Below are 27,805 nucleotides of genomic sequence, written 5' to 3'. Positions count from 1 at the left end.
ATCATTGCTTTGGAGAGAGATAACAGCCTAGCCTGACTAACATTAACAATCAGCATGACTGCAGTGAGGCCAGCTGTCTGATAGATAGACAGAGACAGAGTGGGTGCAGATATATTGACAGGCTCAGCTTTATTCCCTTAACTGCAGATATTTCCTCTGAGGGCAGACATGATTGCAGAGGTGGGATGAAGATGACTGAAAGATATGAAGATGTTTCCCATCCAAGATGTTACAGTCCCCTTTGTTTAAATGAGAGACAGTCATGGCAGGCAGAGGCAAAAAAAGCTCGAGTCAGCTGTGAAGATAGGAGGGAGATGGTGTTACAGTAGTTAGAGGCCTGGGGACATTGCTGCTGAGATAAGAAGCTGAGGCCTAATGACTGAGGAAACGAGCCAGTCAGGATCACAGGAGCGGATGTGGCTGGCATTAAAGAGGTTAGCAATTAGTTTAAATCGCAGAAGAGCAGCTCAGATAAGGTGAGAACCTCTGACACTGTGGTGAGAGAGGCAACAAGGGTACAGATGAAAAGGAGGAGGAGGGTTCAAGTAGACACCAGACCAGTGGTTAGAGGTGTTAAAGGCAAGATTGAGGTGTACAGCCCTCTATGACCTCAGGTGTTGACATTAGCAGGTGTGACTGGGCAGGACTGGTCTCAGTTCAACAGAGCTGACACCTGTCATTTAGGCTAGGACAATGACTATCATATATGCTGCAGCTGATGAAACTACTGCACTGATATGGCTTCCACAATACTTAATAACATGGTTTAAAATCTGTGTTGCTTATTCTAATGTTCAAGACTGATATGCAGCAAAAAGAGTAACATAGAAATATATATATTTGTCACTGCTGCTAATTTAATAGGAACCTTATTATTTGTTCCTCTTCATCTAATAACAACCATATTTGGTAGAAGCTAGAACTCTAAGATTGTGTGTGCATGTGTGCATGTGTGTGTGTGTGTGTGTGTGAGAGAGAGCACATATTTAATATTTAATGACCTGAGACACAAACACCAACGAATGACGTGATGAATTGCTTCTGGAAGAATCTGGTTGTGTGGTCAGGACAGCCCACATGTGGCCATATAAGTTTATCCAAACAGACACACACACACACACACACACACACAGACAAGAAAAGTCACTCATCTGCTCTCTTCGTACTGATGCATTCCTGCATGCAAGCGCAAAGAAGGTGTCCACACATAAAATGCCTGAGAGGTTGAATGTGTGTGTTTTAATTAGTGTTAATTAGTAGCTTTGCAAGGTAAACAGCACAGTAATGGCCTCCAGGTTTGCTTGTAGATCAGGCAGTCTCGAACAGGCACAGGTGGCACTACTGGGGGATAGAGTTCTTTACTGACACCTCTAACCAAAACAGACGTGGGCTGTACCTGTGCAGTGTGTGTGTTTTTTTGCATGTGTTATAACGTGCAGCTGCTGGGCCAAGCGCTGCGATGACGGCTGCTGTGCTCACAGCTGCATCCCAAACCTCAATCCAAGCCCTCCGTAAATCACAGTCCTGCCCTGATTAGAGAAAGGCTGTGTTAACACATATGGACACAAGAGGCTGACAAGAAAGGACTTAAATAAACAGGCAGCTGGCGAAAGGCTGCACCATTTTCACAACATTTATACACGCTCCTTTTTATCAGCATCTGGGTGTATTTGCGTATGTGCAACATTAGTAAAAACAGAACAGGGACCCAGCTCTAGGCAGGCAAATAGTCTTACACAAGTCAGCCTTAATGAGAGGATGGATGCTCAAGTGCAAAAAAAAAAAGAAAAAAAAGAAGGCGAGGAAGTCACAGAAACACATGAGAATTCTCTGTTCTCAGCTTCACAGCACCACTGATGTGTGGCCATTTATCACCTGGCTGCAGAGTATTCCCACATGGGGACACATTTGTTCAGACTCTCTCCTCACAAATCTTAGCGCTACACTCTTCGTGTGTGTCTCTGTGTTTGCAAATGGGTTCGTCTGTGCTGAAAAAGGTCTTTGCCTCAAAGGGATGCAAGTCCAATGAAAGAAAAGTTTGTCTTCGAGCACGTGCCTTACACACACACACATGCACACATACACACATATGTAGTAGATCTTGAAAAAGAGGGATATGGGGAGGTCAGACGGGGCAAAGCTATCTGTAAATCTATCTGCTGTGTCAAGATCAATTTTCTCCTAAGAGACTTCGAGTCCCATAATTCTTTGGCATTTCCTGGTCAGTTTCCTTCCGACACTTGCAGTTAAGGACCTGGGCACAGCACCCTATCCTGATATGTGTGTCAATGGGTCAGTGGACAGACAGCTTGTGTGTGTGTGATGTTGAAGAACATAACCTCCAGAGAGCTCATTTTGCAAAATGGAATGAACCAAAGTAATGCAGGAACTACTTACCTTACGACCTCCCTAGCATAATAAATGAGAAGGTGTTGCATTTTTAGAGCTCTTGCTCTGTGTCTATAGCACTGCAGTTAGCTCCAATATTTACAATTTACATGCGCATGCATGTTTAAAGACTTTAAGTAAAGACTAGTTGCATGTACGAAATAGAAGAAAGCATGCATGTGGAATGCCTCGTCATCAGCTTTCCCTCACTTTTCTTCTTCACTTGTACCCCTTTGTTCTTGCCCTAGGCCTACAGACCACACCGTTGCAATTAGAGCTCATCGCATCATCAGGTGTACTGTAACTGCTAGTTACCCAACGGGAAAACATGACGAATCCAATGGCGATTAACAGATAATAGGCTTTCCTTGAAATTCCTCAAATGGAATTGCACCCCCCCCCGAACCTCTTTCCCGTTTACGAGGCACAAACAAACATAGATTTGCACTTAAATGCACAACCAGCCACTGCATCTGTTGACTTTTAAATGCACCATCTTTCCCAGAAGCCCCTGTGACTCAGGAGATCGTATATATGGACTCCCTGCTGTTAGCTCATTACTATTAACATTCATGTTAGATCAGTCACTGATGTGGTCTGACTAGACCTTAATGATCCACATACTTCTCTCAGTCCCGTGTCGTACTGCGAGCCTGGGTAGGATGGGAAATAGGTGAATGTGTGTAGGTACACGTGTGTTCTGGGATTTATCTCTGTTTCACCGCAAGATGTCAGACAGAAAAGTCTGCTAGTGATTCACCGGTGATACAAACATACGTGTGCGACTTCAGCGCATGTAATCACTCGGGCTGCAACATGACTGTTGAGGGAACAGCTCTGCGTATGTGTTTACGTGCCTGGATCTGGAATCACAGCTTCTGCTTGAGTGACTTTGCTTTTGATGACTAAATGCAATAAGTGTGGTTAGAGGCGTGGAACTTTCCGTTAACTACCAGGAATTATTAACATCTATCTGTTCCTAGTTTTAAAACTCTAAACTCTTCCCATGAGGTATCTTTAATGTAAGCAACCATGATCTGCAGCAGGTTTGAATCTAATGTAAACGATCATGATCTACAGCAGGTTTTAATTTGTAGCCCTGCTTTGATTAGCAATGCCAGAATCTGTTGTAAAATGTGACCAAAAGGCAAAACAAATAGCTTTGTAGTTAAATATGGTGGATTTACCTGCTGTTTGAGCTGGTGCATGAGCCTGTCCTTCTCCCTCTTCAGAGCCATCACTTCCTCCTGGGCTTTCTTGCGTTTGGAGGAGGATAATTCTAGCAGGGCGATGTTGGCATCCTTTTCACTGATGGCTGCAAGCAAAGCCTGCTGCCTGACAGGGTGAGAAAAGGAAAAGGACTGTACTGACTGATGGGTAAAGTGCTAACAGCATGTCACGTCACGTTTTTTAATATTTAGAACACAGACAGGTGTCGACTACAGGAAGCTCTACCGCAGCTGTGGGTCTGTGCGCATATAGAGATGTCACAGGAAGCCCACTAATTCCAGCGCTCCTTAAACTCAGACAGAGATTCCACAGAAAAGAAGCAGACATCTTTGAAGTGGTCTGCTAAGTGTAGTATTTGTGGTACCTTACTATGACTCATGAGCATGTAATAGTGTAATAGGACGTAATGGAGCAGACTGAGGAGGATATGACATCTTTCTTATGTCACCCCTGGTTCCCACAGTGTCTGTGTGTGTTTGCATGTTTGTGACTGTGTACAGAGGGGGTGGCTTCAAATGACTGTCCACAGGTGCAGGGGGGCGAGGAGGACATACCACCAAACTTTATCATACACACAACCAGATGTACTAATTTAATCCCACAGAGCTTGATCTTGCATAAAGTCTGTGTCTTTGGGGAGGATCAGTGGTGACTGTCTTCATCATAGTCATCAGCAGGATGTGTTTAATCTAAATTTGTGACTAACAAATTCTGTTTTCCCATTTTGGTAAGAACATTCAGAAGCATATACATTCTCACAGTCAGCCAGCCATGGACAAACCTCTGCTTTGGCTCTTTATGTTGTTTTCTTTGACAAAAATAAAAGATAAATGGCAAAAAAGAATGTCGAAACACACTTTCCTACAAAATACACTTAACTCATTTTATGATTTTTTTTTGTCTTCATCTTTTGAAAAGTTTGTCTGAATGATCATCAGACCACACCAGATCACCGGTTCATACCTTCAGTGTAGACACTTAAGTTATTTTAAGATGAATTCTCCAGACTGTTAAAGAGCATTTGAAATTAAGAGGGCATTAAACAAGCACGCCGAGGTCATCTGTGGGTTTGTGTGAGGTGAAAGGTAGAGGAAGAGAAAGGAGGGTGCGTTAAAAATACACTTCGGTCTTTATTAAAAATTGACCTGCATTAGGGTGTTTTTATTCCATGATTTAAGTCCCTGCAGAAATAACTAAATTACGAAAAATAAACACGCTGAACTCAGAATAAAGTCCTGCTGGCCTGGGACTCCACATTTGATGTTTTTAGTGCAATTATCTGCATGCCGCATCTGGATTCTGGATTCTCCCATTCAGGGCCATTAATAGCTCTTTGTGTATTGGTGTGTACTTGTATGTTGTGCATGTGTTTGCGTGTGCATGCATGTGGGTTCTGACATGGATTGGAGCAGCTAATCACACCATTAATCACAGCGCAGGACCAAAGTGACACTTTTCGTCTCCCCACACCTCCAGTGTTTTTCCTTTTAATGCTCACTGTAATGGGAACACACACACACACACACACACACACACACACACACACACACACAGACCTACATAAGACTTGTACCAGAGCAAGTGCCTTAGACTGCAGGCTTATTTTTCTTGAGTTGGCCATTCTTAGTCTAAATCAGCTAAAGAATTCTCAAAATTTAAATAAATAAATACATAAAAAGTCCATATAGAATACTCTATTTATAAAATCCATCCTCATACAGTTCACCATTTCAAAGCTTAACAAGCTTGATGAATTTTGGATTTTAAAGAATGGCACAACAGCAGTGCCCATTTCGATACTTTTTCTTTGGCTGAGTTAAATAGAGTGAAGAGGTGATGAACAGAGTCACATATGGGCAAGGAATGCAGCACAATATGTCACTGATCATAAACACAGTGTCAGATTAACGGCCAAAGCCTACATGCAGGATGGCCATCTTTACACCACATTGCCAGACATGGAAGCTCAAAAATATTGAACCACATCCAACTAGCCTCACAGCAAACTCCTCCTATCTCATTTAAGATAAAGTTCACACAGACGGAGCTGCAGAATTTTATCTTTACAGGTCAAAATGCTACAGTAAATAGAGCATGAATGCTTAAATGCAATATTATTGCTTTTTAACTGCACAGCATAGCCACCATTAAGAATGGGACTTTCTACAGTTTAAATAGTTGAAACACAGGGCAAAGCCAGGATGGCACAAGAGAAGAGCGCTTTTAAAAGTTCAGGGAATCAACCCCACTTTTTTGTGAATGTATCTGAAAATGCAGAGAGCCACCACTTTCTGAGCACTTCATTTATTCTGTTGAATAAATATTTGTTTTCTGTTATTATAATAATAACAAGGATGGATTTTCCTCCAGAAAAAAATGTCCTATAATTCTCTTCAGTTCTACTTAAATTCAGTCATTTTAGACATTATGTCAATGCAGCAATGAAACCCTTAACTCAAATATAATTACAGTGTGTGTCAAATTACAGCTGAAACGTGGCATATGCTGCTGTCTTTGAGGAAATAGTTGTCACTTTCATTACACCTGCATTCCCCTACGTCAGTACACAGTACTGACGTCCCAAGAGAAAATTGCTGATCGAACCCGAGATGCTCTGCGCCCAACAAAATGAAACCTCTGAACCAAAGTGGCTGCCATGGTTCAATGCAAGCTAAATCGTTTCCAGTCTCTAAATTAACAAAGCGCATTACAGTGCCGTCTCCTTGTGGGTGCTCACTAAGTGGTGCTGCGGGATTCTGCTGAGCGATTTCTTCCTAAAACAATAAAAAAGGGGCATTATTGTGATTAGTCTGCCTGTAAACCTTGTCTCCCACATCCTCAGTCGGTGATTGTGTGTGTCTGTGTGTGTGTGTGCGTGTGCTGATTAGTATTACTAACAGTCTTTGAACCTGAATCACACTGGAGTATTTAATCACATCTAATTTAAGTGGCCATTTGGCCTCAGTTATTGAACAGACCTGCAATGTACATTAATCTAGAAGACAGGATTCATCTGTCAGACACAAGCACACCCCACACACAAAGACAGATGCGCGTACTCTATCTGCTGGCTGATCTTGAGTGGGTGAACCCTCTTTCTTTCCTCCTCTCTTGTCTTACTCCCTGCTTAACTTTGACTTGGCCTGTCCCAGACAAACAAAGGATTATCTTCATTTCCCCCCCAATTGAAAGGGTGACAATGAAATGGTTTTTCATGACAAACTTGTGATTAGTCTTCATAAAAGTCAAACCCCAAGCATTGGAAGGTCATGAGGTACGCTAATAAAAGGACGTATAAATCCAACTGCTGGATCCCTGGTGTCAAAAAGCTCCTCTGTATTTTAGCTGACATGATAAACACGATGCTCAGACAAACAACTGCGCAGCCTTAAATAAAGATCTCCCATTGCTCAACTATAGTTTTGGTATTGTGAGAAAAAATGCGAGGTTCTGCAGAACAGCTGAACTGACATTTTATTTATAAGGGGTGAAATTCTCAGCTCGGCTACAACATGTGATTCCAATTGAACCTTCATGGTCCCTGGGACATATTGAGACATTTGAATCTACAGAGGTGGGAGATGGATGGCTAAAGTACATGACTGTGTGATGTGAAGTGTGTGTGTGTTGGGGGGGAAGGGGGCAAGACAATATAGAAAGAAAAAGTGAAAGAAGAAGAAGTTGAGATGTGAGGCACAAGGAGACAGAAGAGGTGATGAAGATATCTTCGAGGTGGAGCTGCTGCTCAGAGCGCTTTATAAAGGCACGCGGTACACTGTCAGGTCAGGCAGATTTCTGGGAGACAAAAGGGGTTAAGATGGGGTTAAGAGTGAGCATGAAACTGGGTACGTTCGCACATAGGCACATCAAAGAGTGAGGTTTTGATGTGAAGAGATACCGTGGAGTTGGAGAGAAGGGATGCCATACTCAATGTGTCAGTGAAAAAAAAACAAACAATAAAAAAGATGGCAAGAGATGAAGGTAGCAGAAGAAAGGGAGTACGTGTTTGACAAGACTGAGTGCCACCTGTGTTGCATGAGAGAGTGTAAAGAGGGAAGAAAAGAAGGGGAGAGGAGAGGAGAGGAGGAAGGGAAGAAAGGAGCAAAGGTAAAGATTTAGGAGTCCCAGCATACCCTAAATCAGCTCAGCGCACTGCATGTTGTTATTCCTAGGTGTCACGGTTGAGGGATATGTGTTTATAATTTGTGTTATGACTTACTTGAAATTATGAGTGTGGAGAGTCAGCCGGACAGAAACAGATGCGTCTGTGCGATGCCCAAGGGAACCATCAATACTGTCTACCCCTAAGTGCAGTGTGTGCATGTGCTGCATATTCATGTGTGCATGTATTTGCCTGTCCATAAATGCATTTGTGCTTTCATCTCCATATGTGCATGTATGATGTATTTTGTTTGCAAGAACACGGGGAGTCCACTAATATCTGCTCCCAAACCATCTATTATGACGTCTTCCAGTTTGCGATCATGCCTTTCCACCACTTAACTGTCCGGCTCTGCAGAAACATTCCTAGGGCATTTTATGGCGGTTTCTTGATTGTGGGTGTGTAAAGGTGCAGCACAAGTCTGGGGGCCCCTGTCTAGGCAGTACTAGAAGCCTGTGGTGAGAGCAAGCAGAGGACATGAGAATGGGGCATGGTTGAGTGACACTATTATTTATGGTCTTGGAGTCATGTGTTATTTACAGCTAAGAAGGTAGGGAAAATGTCTATGTCCAACATAAAACACACGCTCAGCCTACATTTGGTAAGCTTTCTGCAAAGCCAGTTGAGAGGGTAAAGCCGTGTCTTAACTTTAAATGTGGGTAAAATTTATTTTTATGAGGTCCTAGTTTTGGCTGCCTTGGTTTGGATTAGCTCCATGCTAACCTGTAGCAGCTAACCTGCAGCCACATGCAAGATCCACCTATTATCCGCTTCCTTTTGTATGCTCGGACGGATTTAAGCCTTTATTTATCTTAATCTACAAGGTAGGATTTATCCAAACCCACCACAAATAAAACTTGCATGACTGTCTTATTTGTTCCTTTGGAGCAGTTGCTTTATGTATATAGGTCATTACATGTAAATTGTGAGCTTCAAATTTCACATGCTAACCTTGAGCTGCGCTTCCCAAGAAAAAACCATGACAGCAGATGGTTCTCCCAGAACTAGACCAGGTTATGTGTGTTTTCACTTCACTAATAAAATATACAATGCACTTACTCTGCTAACCCCCACTCCCACACTAGTGCTCTGACTGGTGGGTGGTGGTGGGAGTCTAATTGAAAGAGTATGTATCAGTTTTACAGCAACAAGAGGGAAAATACGAGGGGACAAAAATCAACAAATCTGCCAAAACTAGCCAAATGTTTAGAGTTGGAGCAGGGACGAGGAGAGATGGCTGACTGCTCCCAGAGATGAGCAGGACCAGACGGCCACCACTGCATTCCAGAAAGAAAGAGGGGGGAGAGAGATAGAGAGACCCAGACGGAGAGGAAAAGAGTGCGGGAGACCAGGTGGCTGTGTGATTGCAGACAAGGAAGATGAAAAGTGCATTCGGTCTTGAAACAAAGACTTGCAAAGGCATCAAAAAGAAGCAAGAATGTAAATTAACGTTAATGCCAAGTTGAGGTGGCCGTATATTTTCAGTGCTGTTTGTTTGTTTCTTTATCTCTCTTACAGACAGATAGAAAAAATACCAAAGTACCAAGGTGTGTTTCGTAAAACTCGATGGAGGGTGACTACACTCGATATAATAACAATATCTGTCTCATATCTGTGCATAAAGTGTGAACCTCTACTCAGGTTGATTGCTTAGAATAACAACTGAGAACAAGGGACCTCATTCAGAATCAGAGCTCAAGCACAAATCTGTGAGTAAACCATGAGTACAAACCTTTCACGCACAAATGTGCATGAAATTATTTGTGCTCTACAAACAAATCTATCACAATCCTGCTTTTGGATTTAAAAAGCTACTGCTAGTATTTACTAAAAAGAGGCAAAGTGTCAGTTTTGCAACTCTAAGGTATTTTTGTGGGTGGCCTTATTTTATATCGTATTTGTAGGACTTATAACTTTTATACTAAACTTAACTGAGTGTCAGAGGAAGGAGGAGACTCCAATCACAGCATTTTTTAACAGATATTTCTTTGACCAGTATATGCATCACTGAAATGAACTGACTGAATCACTGTTTAGATACTAACGCATCATTACCTGCAGAACATTCATCTTCTGTCGGTGCATTTTTGCAATTTTGCCAATGTGTTAATTTGACAGACTTAGTAATCCTATTGTCTTAATACTCAAGAATATGGATGTTTTTCAATAATTGCCATGAATTTCTTGTCTATCCCCACAGATCAGGTATTTCTTGTCCTCCACCAGTTACCATCTTTTTCTTATGATCGGTTTTTCTATGTCATCTTTACTGTCAGAAATCTTCTTTGTTGTTCTTTAGCCAAAGTGAGTGTTTCAGGGTAAACGATATGCTGTACCTCTGTCTTTTTTTTCCAAGCCTGAGTCTTGGTTTTATTTTGTTTGTTTTTTCTCAACCATCATCACTTTGGAAAGGTATGTCTTTTCTGGCATCCAACACCGACACCACATTTTCAGACCTTCTCCTTCTTTTTTTTTCTTAGTGTTGCAGTTTTCTCTCTTGCAACATCCACTTTCTTCCCTTCACCCCGAGGTAAACGTGTTTCTTTTTATAGAGAAACGGGGGGCGTGACAGTATGCAGCTAGTATGCAGACTGCATGAGCATGCTGATTTATTTGGCGTGATTGATCAGAATGATTCACTAACACCCACATGGTCGTAAGAACAAAACTGGTCAGTGCACACGGTAATAATTTTGCATGTGCAGTTATTTTTTGCACAGGTTAGGAACATACCATGCACATACATACACATATTGGTGAATGAGGCCCAAGGAGAACAGCTAGCCTCTCTAATGCTATAAGATGCCTACCAATATCTCAAAAACACTTCAAAAGTAAATTAGGGTTTGATGGGTTTTCTATAAAGGTACGTGGTGGAACCTATTCTTTCCAAAAAATAGCCAGATGCAGTGAGCTTGGATGTGTATCCCACCATCTTATTGTAACAATAAAGTTGCAAAGTTTGTACAAATCTTAAACTTGTCTGCCCACAGCAAACAATCAACTCTATAGATGGCAATCAACAGAGCAGACAAACTTAGCTGAACATATCCTGAATCTTGCACTTTAAAACCACACAGATCTAAGACGAGCATCAATCTGCACTTTTTAGTATTAAAGCAAATGAATGTATTGAATAAAACATTGAACTATTATTTTATAAATACAATCACAAAACAGCTAATTGCATTATATCTGCTCTGTTATGTCCGGCCTTATTTTCTCACCTTGTGGTGATCAGCTAAGTCCCAGGCAAATTAGTAATGTTGTTAAAACAAAATCTTTTCTGGATAGCTCCATGTGTGCCCATGTGAGCTTGGCCAAGTGAGTTTGTGTGCAGGCATAGATTTCCCAGTGTAACTTCATTGTGTATGTGTGATAAAGACACACTCCATATCAGATAAGTCAAAGCTTTAACCAATCACAAGAGCTGTCTGACACTAGGGCCTGCCTAGCTTCTAACTTAAACCTACTAATAGCAGAGCAGGGCTTTCCATTCGCTTAAAGGGAGGTTTGTTCTGTCTTTATTGTCATTCAGCTGACTGACTGACAGTGTTTCCCCAAGGCGCAAGAAACAAGGCAGGAGGCTGTACTGTACCACACACGTGTAAAGCTCCTCTGTCTCGCACACAGACACAAGTACAGGCACAGACACACATACACACAGCAGCTGGATTCTTTAAAGCTGCCTGTCATCTGACAGAGAGGTGAGGGTAAGAGAATGAGTAACATAGCTTCAGTCACACTACTGTAAGGAGACACACACATTCACACCTACACAGAGGGAGGGAGAAGAATGCATGCATATGCAATAATAAAAAGTGTACTATCAGTGTATAAATAGTTATATGTTAAGGCACTCTCTTCTTCAGCATCATAATATGAAACTGTACATAATGCACATAGAAAAAAAACTGTTTTATTTTTTTTTCATATGCAACAATAAAAGCCACCTTGATTTCCTCAATACAAAATACCAATCATTCATTGATTAAAATTGTTTTGGAAAATGATTCTTTTCAGGATCCCCATGACATTTTCACATTTCTTCTAAAGTGTGTGCAACCCTCTGCAATCAAAAATCATTCATCTGCTGCAAAGTTAGAGCTAAGCTAGAATCCATTGATAATTATTGCTTAACCATTTTCCTTTTCTTTCTGCACCAGATCTACTCTACACGGTCTTTAAAGTCAGCTGAAAACTCCAAAGAAACACCTTCTGCATTGCGTCATTTAAATGCTGTCTTTATGGCCTTGTATGTTCCACTGCATTATAATAACCCTCTGTCCAACAGATCATCACAGGCCTTTGGGCAGGAAATATCTTTTTCTCTTTCTCAGGCCTCATTCCATCACTCCTTCTCTCCTCCCTTTCTCTTCCTAATCAAAGAGAGGAGCAGTTCTTTACAGAAGAGAATAGAATTACCTCCGCCATGGACTTGGACCTCTCTATTATTCGGTATCTCTCTCCCTCTATCATTCTCTATTCTGCTCTGGCGTGCCCTATACTCACTCCAAAGTGGGGCTAAATATTAAGTTCAAGGAGGTTACGCAAACACGTTGAAACAGCCATCCTTGGCCTAAATATTACCCTCAACCCTTCAATTACCCGCCTTGCTTTCCTTTCTCCCCTCATTCCCCTTGCCTTTCCTGTCCTCGGCATGGGTTCTCTCTCACTCCGGTCATCTAACTTCAGCCTGGAAATACAGTGCGCACTCATGACGCGGGGCCAAAAGGCCTTAAAAATGTCAGGGGCAGAGAGTCCAACATTGTGGTGCACTATAACACATACACACATACAAAGCTTCACCCAAAATACACATGTATACACAAACCGATGAAAGACGGGTCCACAAAACAGTGAGAGCGAGTACCCCTGGCGTATTTTCTCTGAGTTCCAAATGCAGGCCCTGGCGGTGGACCACAGCTGAACCACAGCCGACATGCGGTGGAATGGGAGGCCACCACACTCACTTCCCTTAAAGAAGCAATAGACACGCACATGCACACACACAAACAAGGGATCACAAAAAGACATAGGCATTAAATCAGACACACACACATGTTCAGCATTTTTCTGGACAGGACTGTCATGACGATAGGTCCGTGTTTAAAAAGCAGTTTGAGGTGAAGGGACAGATCTGTATGGGCTGTTTCCCACAATGCTTTGCCAGACAATTACACAACCCAATTAATGTGGTTACTACAGCACAGCTAGGACTTTACTCTAAGCAAACTGTGTATGTACGTGTGCGTGATAAAGAAGATGTGTGTACTCTCCTTTGGCCGGTATTACTCTCAGAATTATAGCTTTCGTTGGAGCTTACACTCGTCTATTTCCCGTCACTGTGTAAAGGACACACAAGGTCACACTAACATTCACCCCACACTCCATCAGCCAATCGGAGTTATTTCCAATCACAGCCACATGAGCTCAGGGATTATAAAAGCTGCATAACTAGACTGTGCTCTCTACTAAAACAGCTCCTTTCAAAGAATTAACAGTAAATAAATGCTGTGACAGAGTTGTGTTTTACGAAACCGGTTATGAAATTTAATTACATAGAAGTAATGAGTTGTACCCATATACATCATAAAATATGGGGCCAGACAGAAAGTCTATGAAATATACAAATGTACACACACAGGGGTCTAGGTGAGGGTGTTGATTAGAAGAGTTGTAGCCAGGTCTGGACAAGTCTGCTGTATATTTAGACAGATCAGTGAGGATCATGGGATCAAAGGGAAACATGATTACTACCTGGCCTTCTGATTTAAAAAAAAGTCACTATTATTTCCCAGTCAGTAAAAACAGGAATACATATTTCAGCATGTTCTCTCTATGACTCTCACGCACACACACAGGCATGCACATGCGAAAGCACACACTCAGACAAACTCATGGGATTCAGCATTTGCAGACACAATGACTTGCACCAGTGCACAATGGACACGCAGGTAGACACAAGAACACACCTACATACACAGTCTCACACATACAGACACATACAACCACGCCGCTCTGTAATCTGGGTAATTTGTACTTTGAAGCTAGTGTAGACAGATGATGGCCTCTGGGACATTTAGTCTGTTGTGTCACTGAATGTGCCTGTTCGCCAGTTGGTGTGAATTCCCAATAGACACATCCCCCACCCGCTACCTCGAAAGTATAGCTGTTGTGAATAAGGTTCGTGTGAAAAGAGACACTGGCACATTTTGTACTCTTCTCATTATTCCACTTCTTGTATGACTTCTTGTAAGACTGAGTGTGTGTGTGGGTTTGCAAACTTTATGAGGGTATGAAAATTAAAGCTGCAAGTGCCGACACACAGGCGCATAAATGCACATGCAAGCATGAAACAGCAAAAGTGTGTGCCTTTTGATAATTGTAGCAGAGAGGGGAACTTTCTTCTCCTAACCTTGAGCTGCTCCCATCGAGACCAGTTTCCCTTTTTGTCTCATGGTTTGTCTGCAGACTACTTTTCTCATGCATTGGAATTATAAATGAATCCATACACAATATTCATAGATAAACACACACAATGTCATAAATGCTCTGCTGGCCCTCCACCACACCTGTGCATAAATTCCAGCATACATCTGTTTTTTAATAAAGAGACCTGTGGCAGTGTGCAGTTACATGCTGCTGACAGACTCACTGATTTCCAGATAGATAACATACACATCCAACTCAGCTCCCTTGGCACATTACATCACAGTTATTTTAATAATGGCTTCAACTGAGTCCTTTTCCTGGCTATGATTACATATAGGAGATTGTGTGTCTGTATGAATTGTTATTTTTCTTTTTTTTTTACTCCTTTACTCTTAAATTATCACTTTGTGGTCATCTCAATGTAATTTTAAGAGTCTGAGGAGTTTAAGTTCATTATAATGTTGTTCTAAATATACGTTGGGCACCTTATGAGGGCTACATTAAATGTCAAAGATAAAAAGAAATTCAAACCGCATATACAGTATGTATGTAAGTGTGTGTGCATCCTGTGAGGAGGCATCTAGTACTGTGTTGTTCTGTGTAAATATGTGATGTTGCTCCATTAACACTGGAAAGCTGAGGCTGAGAGTGGGATCTTTTTTTTTTTTTTTTTTGGTTTGTGGTCTCTCACTCTCACCCACTACTTAGCTGCTCTTTGTCAAAGCCATTCTGACAATGTGTTCAGGTATAATACAGCCCAAATGTCAGTAGGAGTCCTACTGTTTGCAGAGTTAATCTAAAGAATCCTGTTTTAAAAATCACCCATATAAAAATAAAGCTTAGAGCTTTCTACAACAATCTATGTGTCACGTGTGGATGTCTTCCCTTTCCCTCTGTCAATTCCCTAACACTAAATCTGACTGTTTGACACGGCAAAGAAAATGCAGGTGTGTTTTTGTGTGTCCTGGACCTTAAAGAAAAACACGCTGATATACTAGAGGAAGACGGTATTACAGACGGGAAAAGAGCTCAGAAAAGGTTTAAAACATTACTTACAACTAAAAAAATAAAATATAAAGGTCTCATTTTAGAGCTATACAGTGATGATATAGCATGCATTAACAAACAGCTTTCTTTTTTCTTTTTCTTTTTTCTGAGAAAGGGCTGGAGACCACCTCGGTGCTGCAGAAGATACGCTGCAAGGGTGCAGACACGTGTGCAAACATTGTGACACGAAAATCTTTCTGCGTCACAGAACAGCAACACTGAAAGAAGGTGAGGAGCATTTTAGCATGCAAGAAAGATATGTTTATTGCTCTTTTATCTGCAGTCATGCAGTCAGACATACCAGGAAATTGCTTAGAAGTTTGGGGAAAAATTGGCACGGAAAGCCTGTGACTGACATGTCAAGATGTCTACAGTGTGGTGTGCGTGCAGACACGTGGGCTTGTGTTTCTCTGTATATGTGTATGAAAGCTTTCAGTGTTTATCCCGCTTGGTTCTGTTTTTGCCAATGTGTCCGTGTACACATTCACAAGTTTATCATGCACTGAGCTCCCGGAGTGACATGTCAGGACACTGATGTTAGGAAACTGAGACACTCTGAGTCTGATAAACAAACCATGCCAGGAGGAGGACCTAAACAATGTTCCGCAATTGCTTTATTACTCAGTGTTTGCCCTAGGTGTCACGTTACTGAGATCTTCAGCACCATAAAAGCGTTCTCTATGGTTCAGGCTTGTGTTAGAGTGTGTGTTTGCTCTGGCAGAGGCTCCCTTGCGACTGGTTATATTGGACATGCTCAAACAAAGCCAAACACACAACAGGAGCCACAAGCAATTAGGCCCGCCATAGTGCATAACTCTCTGAACACCCTCTGATTTCCCCTCACCATCTACTAATTTCCCTCTCTACTACGCATTTTGCACTACCATCCAACATCCACAACTCACACTAAGAGGTTAGCCTCTGCTACATTTGTGCTCTGCTCCGTGCACTTATCCTGTGTGACATTTGTGGCAACAATACCATTTGCGTGCATGCCGTCTTTCGGCATAAAATGTTAATCTCAGCCAGCAGAACACTGCTGACTGGCAAGGAAAGGCTTGTAATGCTAGTAGGCAATCTAATCCTTTGGATTAATATAAATTAAGATGGTTTAGTTTGAGAGTCAGGGTGGGCCCTGTGTCTTAATTTCATCCTGTCAAAGAGACATTTGTTTTTACCCAAACTATGACAATAATCCTTCTTGTTCTACCTGCTCTTCTATTGTTTGATGCAATTTAAAACATTACATTTTTACATTTCTGCTACCTAATTCTCAATTCCTTTCTGTATAGTAAACAAGTAAAGTCAGACATAAACTGATGGACATTCATTTTGAATTAGATCCCCTGGAGCCTGAGCAGAGGTTGATATCTCATTGCTTGTGGCTTGGACAGGAGACAAAGTGAAGATCTGTTTCAAATCAATGTAAGAAAAACGGGTAAACTCAATCTTGGTCAACCCCTTTCTCTTTCTGCCCCCAACCCTTGCGCTCCTCTCTCTTTGTCTTCCTGCCTTTCTCTTGCTGTTTTTGGGCGTCTCTTTGGCCTTCCGTCACTAAACACCTCATAAGAGAGACATCACTTTGTGTAAAAAGTGCATGACGACAGGACGAAGGGATGGAACGGTGCTGCGAGTGTGTTTCTTCTACAGAGGCCCCCAAATAGGTTTCAGCAAGCCTCAATGGCACTCAAAGAATTCTCAATTTAGATCTACGGAAGGATTCCCACAACAGCAAAGACTGTGGTAGAAGTACAACTTCCACAGGAAAAAGGAAAAAGCTAAAAACCTCATTTTAAGACTGACTCGACTGGTGATTTGATTCACGCAGTGCAGTACATGCAGTTTTCAAGCCCCCGTGACCACGGAGATTTAAGTCAATTTAGATAAGGCTTCAAAATAACTCCACAAAAAAGGTGACCAAAGGTGAAAGGTATTTCACGATGGCTGCCTAGTCTTGCTCGATGATAGTATGTGTGCTCTTACACATATACTTGCACCAAAGTTGCATTAATTAATTACCATTATTTTAATTCTCATTTATTTCTGAATATGTCAATATGAATTCCTTGCTGCTTGTCCCGTGTGTGTGTGTGTATAAACCTTTTGTAGTGGCTAATGTAGCTCTCCTGTTACATACACACACATGTTCTTTATGGGAAAGCTAATGGAGCTGAGTTCTTCCTGTCTGTGTGATGTGGTTTACTGTCGTTTGATGTGCTCAGGAATCTTGAATAGGAGAGCACCCTGAGCTGATCTTATCACATAAAAGCCCTCGCAATGGAAGAAGACACTCAACTCTGTTTTTTAACTTAATAGAGATCTGGGTCCCTGCTCCTGCATGTGTGTATGTGTGTGTGTGCGTGTAACTGAGCCCTCGTGCACGTGCGCACCATTTCTCTAATTTAATCGAGTGTGTAACCTAAGGCCAAACACACACATTTGATTTCAGTAAATCCTGAACCTGAAGACCTGTGTCAAGAATGGATCAGAGACATGTCAGATACGTCAGTGTGCGTTACTGTGAGTGTGTGTGTGTGTGTGTGTGAAGACAGATGGGAAGGGAGCATAAGAAGCACAGGAAAAAAAAAAACCAGGGATTTCACTTTTGTTATTTCTTTTTTGATTTTGCATTGAAATTACATCATGTGTGACAAGTGTATGTGTGTTTAAGATGCACGCATTTGAGCACACCTGTTTTGATGTTCTTATTCAGTTTTAACCTTTTAAAAACTATGAAGGCTGGTTTTGTGCTCATTTTCTTTCTGTTTGCTTACAGGCTCAAGGCGTAGTCGGTCCATGTCTTAGCTATATTGTCATTTGCCAGATAGTCTGCTCAAGTTCAACTGCACTGACACGCCAAGAGCTGCACTACAGTTTATTTAAGTTTTAAGTTTTATTAAAGTATATAAATGTATGAAAAGCACGTAGGTCTTCATTCAAAAGATAACAGTGTTAAATGAAAAAAATAACAAGGAGCAAAAAATCCTGCAACCCATCGGTCACGACTGCTTTAGATCATCATCACGTACGATTCTAAACTCTTTTTGAGAGCACTCGCACTCTTTTTAAGTAGCAAAAAATGTTTCGTCACTCATCTAAGTGACTCCTTCAGTCCTCACCACGTCCGCAAGAACAGAATCAACTTCCTGGAATTTCCTTTCCTGGATGATTGAGCGTGCGTCAAGACATCTTTAACTTGCAAAGAAAACTGTAGGATCCATCAAAGGTTTGAACAGGTAAGCTTACCCAGAGAGAGAAATGCAAGAAAACACAGCCTAATATTAACATCATGCTTTCAACAAAGGTCTCACACATCATAATAACTTAAACATGCGCAGCCTCTTATGAAGGCATTTATTAATGCCTCAGTTCTAAACACACACTGTTAATATTCTGTGTTTCATCAGACTCAAAGCCGTGCCATTGTCTTTGCTCAGATTCCCTCTAGTCATTCTTGTCTCTGCAAGATCCCTGTGTTGTTTGTTTAGTGGTGACCAGTCCTGTCTCTACACAGTCTGTCCGCCCACATTAAGGCCTCTTCTGTCTTATTGATGCGAGCTTTAAAGATGAAGCACTATACAGATTAAACTGTGGTTGCCATCCTGAATAGATGTGACGCACGTACCAAATAAACTTTGGTTTTTAGTTGTTTTTTTTTAGTTTTCTTTCTTCATTCTTTCTCTTTTTGCTGGGATTTGTTTTGTTTTTTTTCTTTGGACAGCAACTGTGATGTTATAAAAATGAGACAAAACGTTTTATTGCAGAGTTGTGAAAGTTAACAGTGTCTGGATGCTTGTGAATGTTAATTTCTTACCACAAACAAATAAGACAAATGTGGTTTCTTTGCTTTTATAAGATTTGAAGTCTTAGTGGCGAGCTTAAATTCAGCGACCTCCTTTCCCTCAAGGTTTCATTTTTGTTTTCTTCTTTTTTTCGCTTTCCACACTTCTTCTTTCATTTCCTCTCCCCCTCCTCTGATTTCTTCTTATATTTCTTCTGTCCTTTCTAGTCTTAAACTCTGGATACCCACTGGCCTCGAGAGAACAGTCATGTTTCCAATATGTCTCCATTTAGCAGAAACCAAATGAACAAGAGCAGGGCCAAAACAAGAGCAGGAAAAATCATCACACAGCCACTGGCACAATCTGCTTATCTTTCACTGCTAATAGCTTTCATGCTCTTCACATCATTCCTTCTGTGTGCACACATGCATGTATGCACGTGTGCGCGTGCACACACACACACACACACACACACACACACACACACACACACACACACACACACACACACACACACACACACATAAACACACACAGGCAAATTCATGTATTCACATGTTGTTCTTTAGACAAAAACACATTCAGTGCAGATCAGTGAGGATACACATGCTCATCCAAACTTGCTTGGGCTGTTTCCTACCTCTGCCGAGAAGTACATAATGATAATTACAGTTTGGGCCTATATCCCTGAATTAACCAGATCAGACACACACACAAGTTCCAGAAGTGCCAGGGGCTGCTGTGGTGCATACTGACTGAAACGCAGTGTTTGAGAAGTCCTGTGCTGGGGAAGTGGTCCGTTCAGCCATTGTTCTCTATTAAAACCTCCTGGGAGCCATCTAAGCAAGACTGAGAGATGTGCAGGGCCAATAAAAACTCCAGTCAGACCAACAAAGAGTCAGAAAGACGACACACTTTGTTAGGGTGTTATTTAACAATACGTTACTGTGACCGAAGAGCACTAGATGAGATCGCGCAGAAGTAAAGCTGCAGACACAAAGTCCTTAATATTGCGCTATGAGACACTCATACGCATAGATAAAGACAGACAGACGTCAGCCAGAGAAGCCACAGAGGAGAAAAACAGGAGCCGGAGCTCAGGTGTGTGTGCCAACCGCAGAGGCTTGGAGGTGTTTACAGTGTGAATATATGCCAGTAAGCCTCATTGACTCACTTGTGTGGGTATACCAGTATTTCATGTGCCCATAATGGTAAACCATGAGGGTATTTCACTAAGCCACTCTTTTAAGGGCTGTTTTACAACGCAGCACATTCAACAACATATTACATGCAGCTGCATTTAAAACGGCTCTCTTCCATTCTAAAATCGCTCACTGCACACTCTCTATTCACTTTCAGTTCATGCCTTCATCTTTCAAACTAAATGCACAGTTGTGTATTAATCTAATTTTAAATTCTAATTGGATTTATGAGCATTTATATCTGCACAAGCACTTCCTCTCTTGACTGCCCTTTCTTCTTTTCATTCCTTTAGTGACCCTGAGGGCAGGACCATTGTTTAGAAGGCCGTCACTGGTCACCTCTGGGTGCTGTGTCCTGGGCCGCCTCTTTATGGCTGCAAGGCCCAGCTAATCAATTGCCCACTCCTGCGCACACAATTAGTCTTGAGGTTTATACAGCCGGGTAAACTTAGGGGTGTTAGTCTCCCTAAGGCCAGTCAGCATTCATGGGGTTTCCAGAGAGTTCTCCTTATACGCTGGCCAAACGACACTAATAAGCTTTAAGTGTGTGTGTGTGTGTGTGTGCGCGTGCATGCAAGCATGTGCACGTGCGTTTGCGACTGACACTAATTAGCAGCGCTGGTGCACCTATTTCCTCAGCACCATTTCCTGTGATAGTAATTATTAGGTATGTGTGATAAATTCCAGGCCCTCTTCCACCCGTCCCGAGATAAAACAAGAGAAAAACAGACAAAAAAAAAGAGGTGGGAGAACGTTTCATACTCAGAGGAAGTTAAGTAGGTCAGTGTTAAAAGAGTGATGAAGCAAAAGTCGGAAGAGACAATGAAAGAATGATTTTACTCTAGTGGGGAACTCAGTACATAGTTGAAGGCAGTTTCCACATGCAACATTCCCCCATTGGCTCCTTGATGTGGCCTCCCTGTCTTTCCTTATGATTGTCAATCACTGCATTCCTTTTGCGTGTGTGTGTGTTTTTTAAAATCTTTTTCACTTCCTTTCCTTTCCTAATCACTCCAACTTCAATATGTCATTTATCAGATTAGGACAAAAATTGCGTCTTTCTTTGGAAAGACTCTTCCATCTCTATCAGTTTAACAAAACACGTATATCCACTGTCGACCCTCAGCAGATGTCGTCAGAGTGTCACAGTTCATCACCACTTTTATGAGCCTTCATCTCACTTATACTTTAACTTAAGGAGACAATGCCACTTCTCACAGCCACTCCATGGTTCTTGAAACCTCACTGGTACCTCAGCCCAGCAGTTCTCACACTGATGCCTACAGAGAGTGTACATCTGTGCAGCAGCCATGCAAAACTCAAACCAGGGTTTACAAACTGTGCAGAACTTCCAAATCATATTTAATGGGTAAGTCGGTGCTTGCCAAGCACGCTATCTGACTATAGGCACCAATAAAATATTAATAAGTAGCGATAAAAAAATAACCATAATTGATGTTAAAACAGCCCAACTTGTGGCATGAGCAGATTTCAGTCCAGGAGAAAATGGCTACAAAGATTTAGAGTTAAATATAGTATTCAAACTTTAAGAGTGTTAGCCGAGCGGAGCAGTATCCAACTTGAAAACCTAAATGCGTGAGCAAACTTTACACGTATCTCTGGACTATTTGTTTCCACCCTTGCGGCTCACATTATAGGATCCAGAAAGAAGTCTCTCATTACCTTACTATAGCGAACAACCGACTTGGAAGCAGGGATTTCCATGTGATGAAGTCCTCCATTGACAAAACCTCAAAGGACGAGTTGGAGGAGTTGGGTGGAGCCTGCCTAGGCCTTGACATAATAAGACACCTATAGGCTCAACAGCTGACACACACGTCGAAGGTAAACACATGTGTCAGAGGGCACAGGAGCATAGACAGACATGATGAATGGGCTGAAGTTCCCACGAGGCGGCGCGCATACAAACTTGCTCAGAGAGGGGAAGGTGATGTGGAGTCAGCCCCTCCTCATCGCAGCAACACAGAGAATCCCATTCACATGCGGCACTGACCCTCCATGTCTGATCATTACCTATCACAACAATGGTGCTATAACGCCACGCGGTAATTGTGCGCATATGGCTGTTCGAATGTGCATAGGTGTGAGCATCCACTTCAAGTTCTTGTGTACAGAATGTCTTGACGCCATATATTTCCGTGAGCTCAGAGTCATTAGTAAAATTATGTCAGTATATGTGAATGTAATTTTTAGAAAAACCACAAGAAACATAATATTGCCTATATTGGCTTGCTGAAGATATTAATGTGTAAATGAGGCTTTTCAGTCTAAAGGTGTGAGTGTGTGCACATGCTGCATTCATTTGTGTGTTCGTTTTTAAGTTTGTGAAAACTGCGTGTGTGTGTCTAGGTCCCTGGGAGAGATCAGTGAGCAGGGACATGACCTTGCCAGTACAGCTGGTCTCTCTGTGTGTTTAGTCAGTGTAACCATGGCGATGGTGCTATGCAGACAGGATGTCTACATTGGGGATTTTGAAGTCATAACGTCGCTACTGCTCTAAGCTTCATTATGCCATGAGTTACTGTAAGCGGCCAGCAGATGGATATGTGACAGAATGTAATCTGGAATTATAGTTTAGGTCTTGTTACGTTTCCACTGTGTAGAATATTTCATTTGCACTTGAGTGAAGACATGATAAAAGAAATGAGTGGTGACATTTGACCTGAATTTACTTTTGTATAATGACACAACAAAACTGTTCAGAAGGCTTTGAAGCCTCAAGGACAAGTATGGGTATAATAAGGCATAAAAAGCTTAAGGATCTTGTTTGTTATTTTCAGCCTTTCTGTCCAACGTGTTATTTAGAACCATTTTAGAGTAGAAGAAAAAGTAGACAGCTATATTAATGTCATATTTACAATGTCTCTTTAAATGTTCATTTAGTTATTAAATTAGTGTCACAAAGAAACAGCTATTCCATATTGTCCCTGTTTAATAATTGCATTTAAAGCTTTCTATTTAATCTTACTTTAGTATTTTAGATTTGTGTCCATCAAGCAATACCAGGAAGAAGTAGGAGATCACTTCTAGTAAATGTAAGGTAAGACATTTTTTGCCAAATATTCAAAGTAATAAAAAAATCCATCTTCAATGACAGAAGCACATAATATGATCCCCGACGGAGATTTGACATTAACATTATCGAGTCTGTTGGGAAGTTCATTAGGAAACAGAAACCAAAGACAAACTGCTGCAAGTACTAAAAGATGCTTGGAAGAACCTGCCTGCCAAGTGTCTTCAAAACTGTATGAGACTACTAAGGAAATCAAAGCTCTTTTGCACTAAATACTGACTTTATTTCTTTAAAAAAAAAATAAAAACAATTTATGGCCGATTACTTGAAAACATGCTCCACATGAAAAGTAAAAATATTTTAAAAGTATGCGTTCTTTGTTTCAGCGTGATGAAGGCGTTTGCTGATACATGTTGTGCTAAAGTTGGTCATTTTACTCCGACAACTGCTCTTCATATGGCCCTTCCTACTCTTTTCAGCTATACTTCAGCTTCACCTTTCTTTCTTCCACCACTCCCTACATCCATCACTCCCTCCATCAATCCCTGGCCCAGCATATCATTCTCCATCATTTACTATTTCCTCCCTAAATCTACGATACAACTTCCTCTTTTCCTCCTTCTGTCGTGTGATTTTTTCCTCCATCTCTTAAATTTTCAACTTGCCACTTAGCTACCCCAAAGAAGTTCCACTTTATCAACTCTGCATCGAAGCTGCCACTGTTTTTTTCCCCTTCTTTCCACTATCGTCGTTTCCATCACTGAAATGTAAACAGAGATAATATCACCTACATTCCCAAAGTCTATAGAAGGATCAAGTTCAGTAAGGCACTGTGATGTTGTGGCATATAGTATTATCCTATTCAGACTATGGAAACATCTCAATGACTAGCTATTCAAAATGTCCAAACACATAATTTCTCTATTGTGCACCTATACCCCATGACCCTAAACTTGTTTAATGACTAGCTCCTCCGGAGGCCATCTGTGCCTGTGTGAGTGTGTGTGTTTGTATGTGTGTGTGAATATTGTACAGTATGGTGGAAACTCAATCTGGTGTGGGGTGACAGAGGAGACCTGCAGTGTTCTTAAGCATTAAGCATTCAGATATATAGCTATATCTGTAAAAGGCAAATATGAAAATGCTCTCCCTCTCTCTTTCACACACACACACACACACACACACACACACACACACACACACACACACACACACACACACACACACACACATGCACACACACGATGAACAGGGAAACCCAGAATGCAATGAGAGTATTGAAAATGCTTTTTCCCTCCTTGTCTCTTTCATTAACAGTGTTGAAAAGCCAAGAGTTCTCTACCTCCCTCTGGCTTACACACACACACACACACACACACACACACATATATGCACACATTAAAAACACACATAGAAAGCTCTCCAATTCATTGGAGACGTGCCTCACATGGTTTGCTTCAGCTGGTCTTCTTGACAAATGCCACATTACAGCAGAGGGAAGGAGAAACTTGGCATGCAATCAAACTTCTCTCATGATTTCTAAGATTTGAAATACTTCAGCATGTGCAGCCCATCCACTCCACTCTCTGCTCCCTCTCATTCTCTCTTTCTGCCCAAATTTTTGCTGCTTTCCCTCTAACGTGTCTCGCTTGTTACCTCTCTTTCATTGCTCTATCTTTCCTGTTTAGCTTTCCCTCTGCTAACTTGGAGCAGAGCTGTGCTCTGGGAATATGGCCCCTTTTAAAGGAGTAAGCCACAGTTTGTGTAAGTATGTGCATGTCTGCAGACGTGAGTGATTATATGCGAGTTCCACTGAGGCTGTGTGTGTACGTTCTGCAAGTGTATCTTTGCGGCTTTTTCAGATGTGTGTCAGTCTCACGAAGCTTTGCCCCTTGCAGTTCAACAGTCCTTTAATCCTCATCACCAGTGACCCCAAACCCCTGCCTCTAACCTCTTCACGCACACACACACACACACACACACACACACACACACACACACCAGTGTACAACAGACAACACACACAAACATGCACATTCACGCCCCCCATGCCCTCTTATCAATAGCTCATTTCTAAAGGTCTTACCAATGTAGGCTAGTCAAAGTCTTGAACAAAAGCTGAAGGTTTTGCTTTGTGGTTTTTGTTGTTCATGTCAGTGAATCATCACAACAACCTTCTTCCTCAGACATATTTCTAATAAAATGAACGTAAGCTACAGGACCACTAAATCACTAAAATAATCACATGCTACTTCGCTGAGCATTTTTTCTATACTGTACGTAGACCACGCTTTCTGACTCTATCATATGTTATACATTTCCACTGATAAACATTCCCAGTAATGCTTGGAGGGTGGAAATTGAAACAGACAGGAAGGTGGTTTGTATCAGCAGTGTGTGTGTTTGTGTGTGTGTGTGTGAAGACAGACAGGCAAAGGGCACCCTGCTGTCAGTAGTCAGAAAGCTACCCTATACAGCTATGTACATTAGAATGCCGTAAGCTATGTACATCAGATATGTGTGGTCTGAAGAGCTGAAGGCACAGTAGACTTTAACAGTTGTGTTTTCAATACATACAGAATGTGCCAGCCTTCTCTTTTGTACTGCAGTGAGTAGCTGACATTAAAGGCATTTCTCTGCAGCACATGACAAGCAGATATGTGGTTCCATGCTCCTTCAATCAGAGCGCTCAAAGCAAACGCACATGTAGCCAAGCCACTTGCAGATCACTGAACTCACTCACAAATCCATACACAACCACTGACATACACTCACACATGGAAATGCAAACAGTTCTGCACATCCTCCTTCTTAGCTTCCTTCTGCTCTAACTCCCTCTGTGTCACAAAGACACATGAAGCAAGAGCTGCACACAAATCTATCTAACCTAAACTTACACCACCTGTCCTCAATAAACTGAACTTTTCACGAGGCACCTTTAGACAACGGCTGATCCTGCTTCAGAATACACCTCAGAGCTGATGTCTATATCACACTCAAACACAAACGCATATGTGAACAGGTGAGCAGATAAATGTGCCTAATACAATATTAGACACAGGTTTATGAGCTGCAGTGGAAAAAAAAGCTGCTATTTTTACAAATGTTCTTGATAAAACAGTGAGTAAATCATGCCAGTGCCCATCACACCATGCCAAAAAAAAAAAGAAAATCTACTTTTATGGGCTGTCAGTCACTTGCACTCACACTTTTAGTGTACTTTTATCCCCCCTTTGGAGGCAGCTGCGGCTCAGGAGGTACAGCAGGTCGTCTACCACTCGGAAGGTCAGTGGTTTGATCCTCCAACTTGCATGTCAAAGTATTCTTGGACAATATACTTAACCAAGAGTTCCCCTTAATGCATTTATTATAGTGTTTATGAACATTAAGTTAGTGCTTATGCACAGAAAAGGGCATTTGTATGAATGGGTGAATGAGGTTTGTAGTAAGAAAGTGTTTGAGTGCTTAAACTGAGTAGAAAGTGTAGTATCAGTCACTACCAGTTGATATGGTAGCTCCATATCAACACGTGGGGTACTAGGGCAATAATTTAATTTAAAAAATGCATAATTAAGAAATTACTATGTAACTTAAAACATTAACTTGGGATCAACAATTTATACTCGAGATACATTTGAATGGAATTTATGTAATAGTGTAATGGAGGCAAAAACAAACATTAGAAACTTAGAGGACAGTGGTTTAATTCCAGACTCTCCCCGTCTGTATGTTGACGTGTTCCCTGACTGAATACTGAACCCCAAACTGCCTCAGATGCATCCATCGGAGTGTGACTGTTAGAAAGCACTTACAGCATACATTAAAGTGCTACAAAAGTATGGGTGTAAATGGGTGAAAGTGGCATGTGGTAAAAAAGTGCTTTGAGGGTTCAGCCAGAAAAGAAAAGCTTTATATACGTACCAGTGTATTTATTAGAATAATAATAATATCATGGTAATAATACAGAAACCCACTAATAATTAAATGGGAACATCTGTTCAATATTTGGAAACAAATATGATAATAAGGTGACATTTAATGGGAATAATTTTAGACTCCTATCAGTCTAACAGCATCAAAATCACATGATTTTTTTAAAAGTAAAACATTTGATAACTAACTTATTACAATACTGAAATTATTCACACAGTCCTGTTTGTTTCAGGGAAATAATGTTAAAAATGGTGTCCAGTGCTGTGACTTCTTACCTAAAAACATGATGTATTACTAAAGTAGTAATACATCATGACTCAAATTTTTACCCCTCTGTTGGCATCTTATTACTAAAATATCCAGTGTTACTCATTTTACTACACATCTTGCACTGCAAGAACATTGCTTTTAACTTTAACCTAAACAATAAGCAGATGAAAATGGCACATTTCTAATATTGTGACCAAAACCACAACACTAACCACTCTGTAAAGACAGATGTTTGGGCAGACAGCTGCACTTAATTCAGTTAAACTTCAACTAAAAGCTACTTAATGTAACTGAAAGTAAGTGCGGTATATGTAGACATATA

At 41.3% G+C, this 27,805-nt stretch overlaps 1 protein-coding gene across 2 annotated transcripts in view; it reads right to left on the bottom strand.

Annotated features, from left to right (window-relative positions):
* LOC116330826 (ERC protein 2-like) overlaps window positions 1–27,805 on the bottom strand; it is a 155,993-nt gene that overhangs the window by 42,096 nt on the left and 86,092 nt on the right. For both annotated transcript variants that reach the window (XM_039604950.1, XM_039604952.1), the window contains one exon: window positions 3,576–3,723. In XM_039604950.1, coding sequence (XP_039460884.1) covers window positions 3,576–3,723 — 148 coding nt within the window. The remainder of the gene's footprint in view (window positions 1–3,575; window positions 3,724–27,805) is intronic.

The sequence above is a fragment of the Oreochromis aureus genome, linkage group 20 (genome assembly GCF_013358895.1).
Source record: "Oreochromis aureus strain Israel breed Guangdong linkage group 20, ZZ_aureus, whole genome shotgun sequence".
NCBI lineage: Eukaryota > Metazoa > Chordata > Actinopteri > Cichliformes > Cichlidae > Oreochromis > Oreochromis aureus.
Note: the sequence above shows the minus strand (reverse complement) of the source record. Positions and strands in the feature narration are given on the sequence as shown.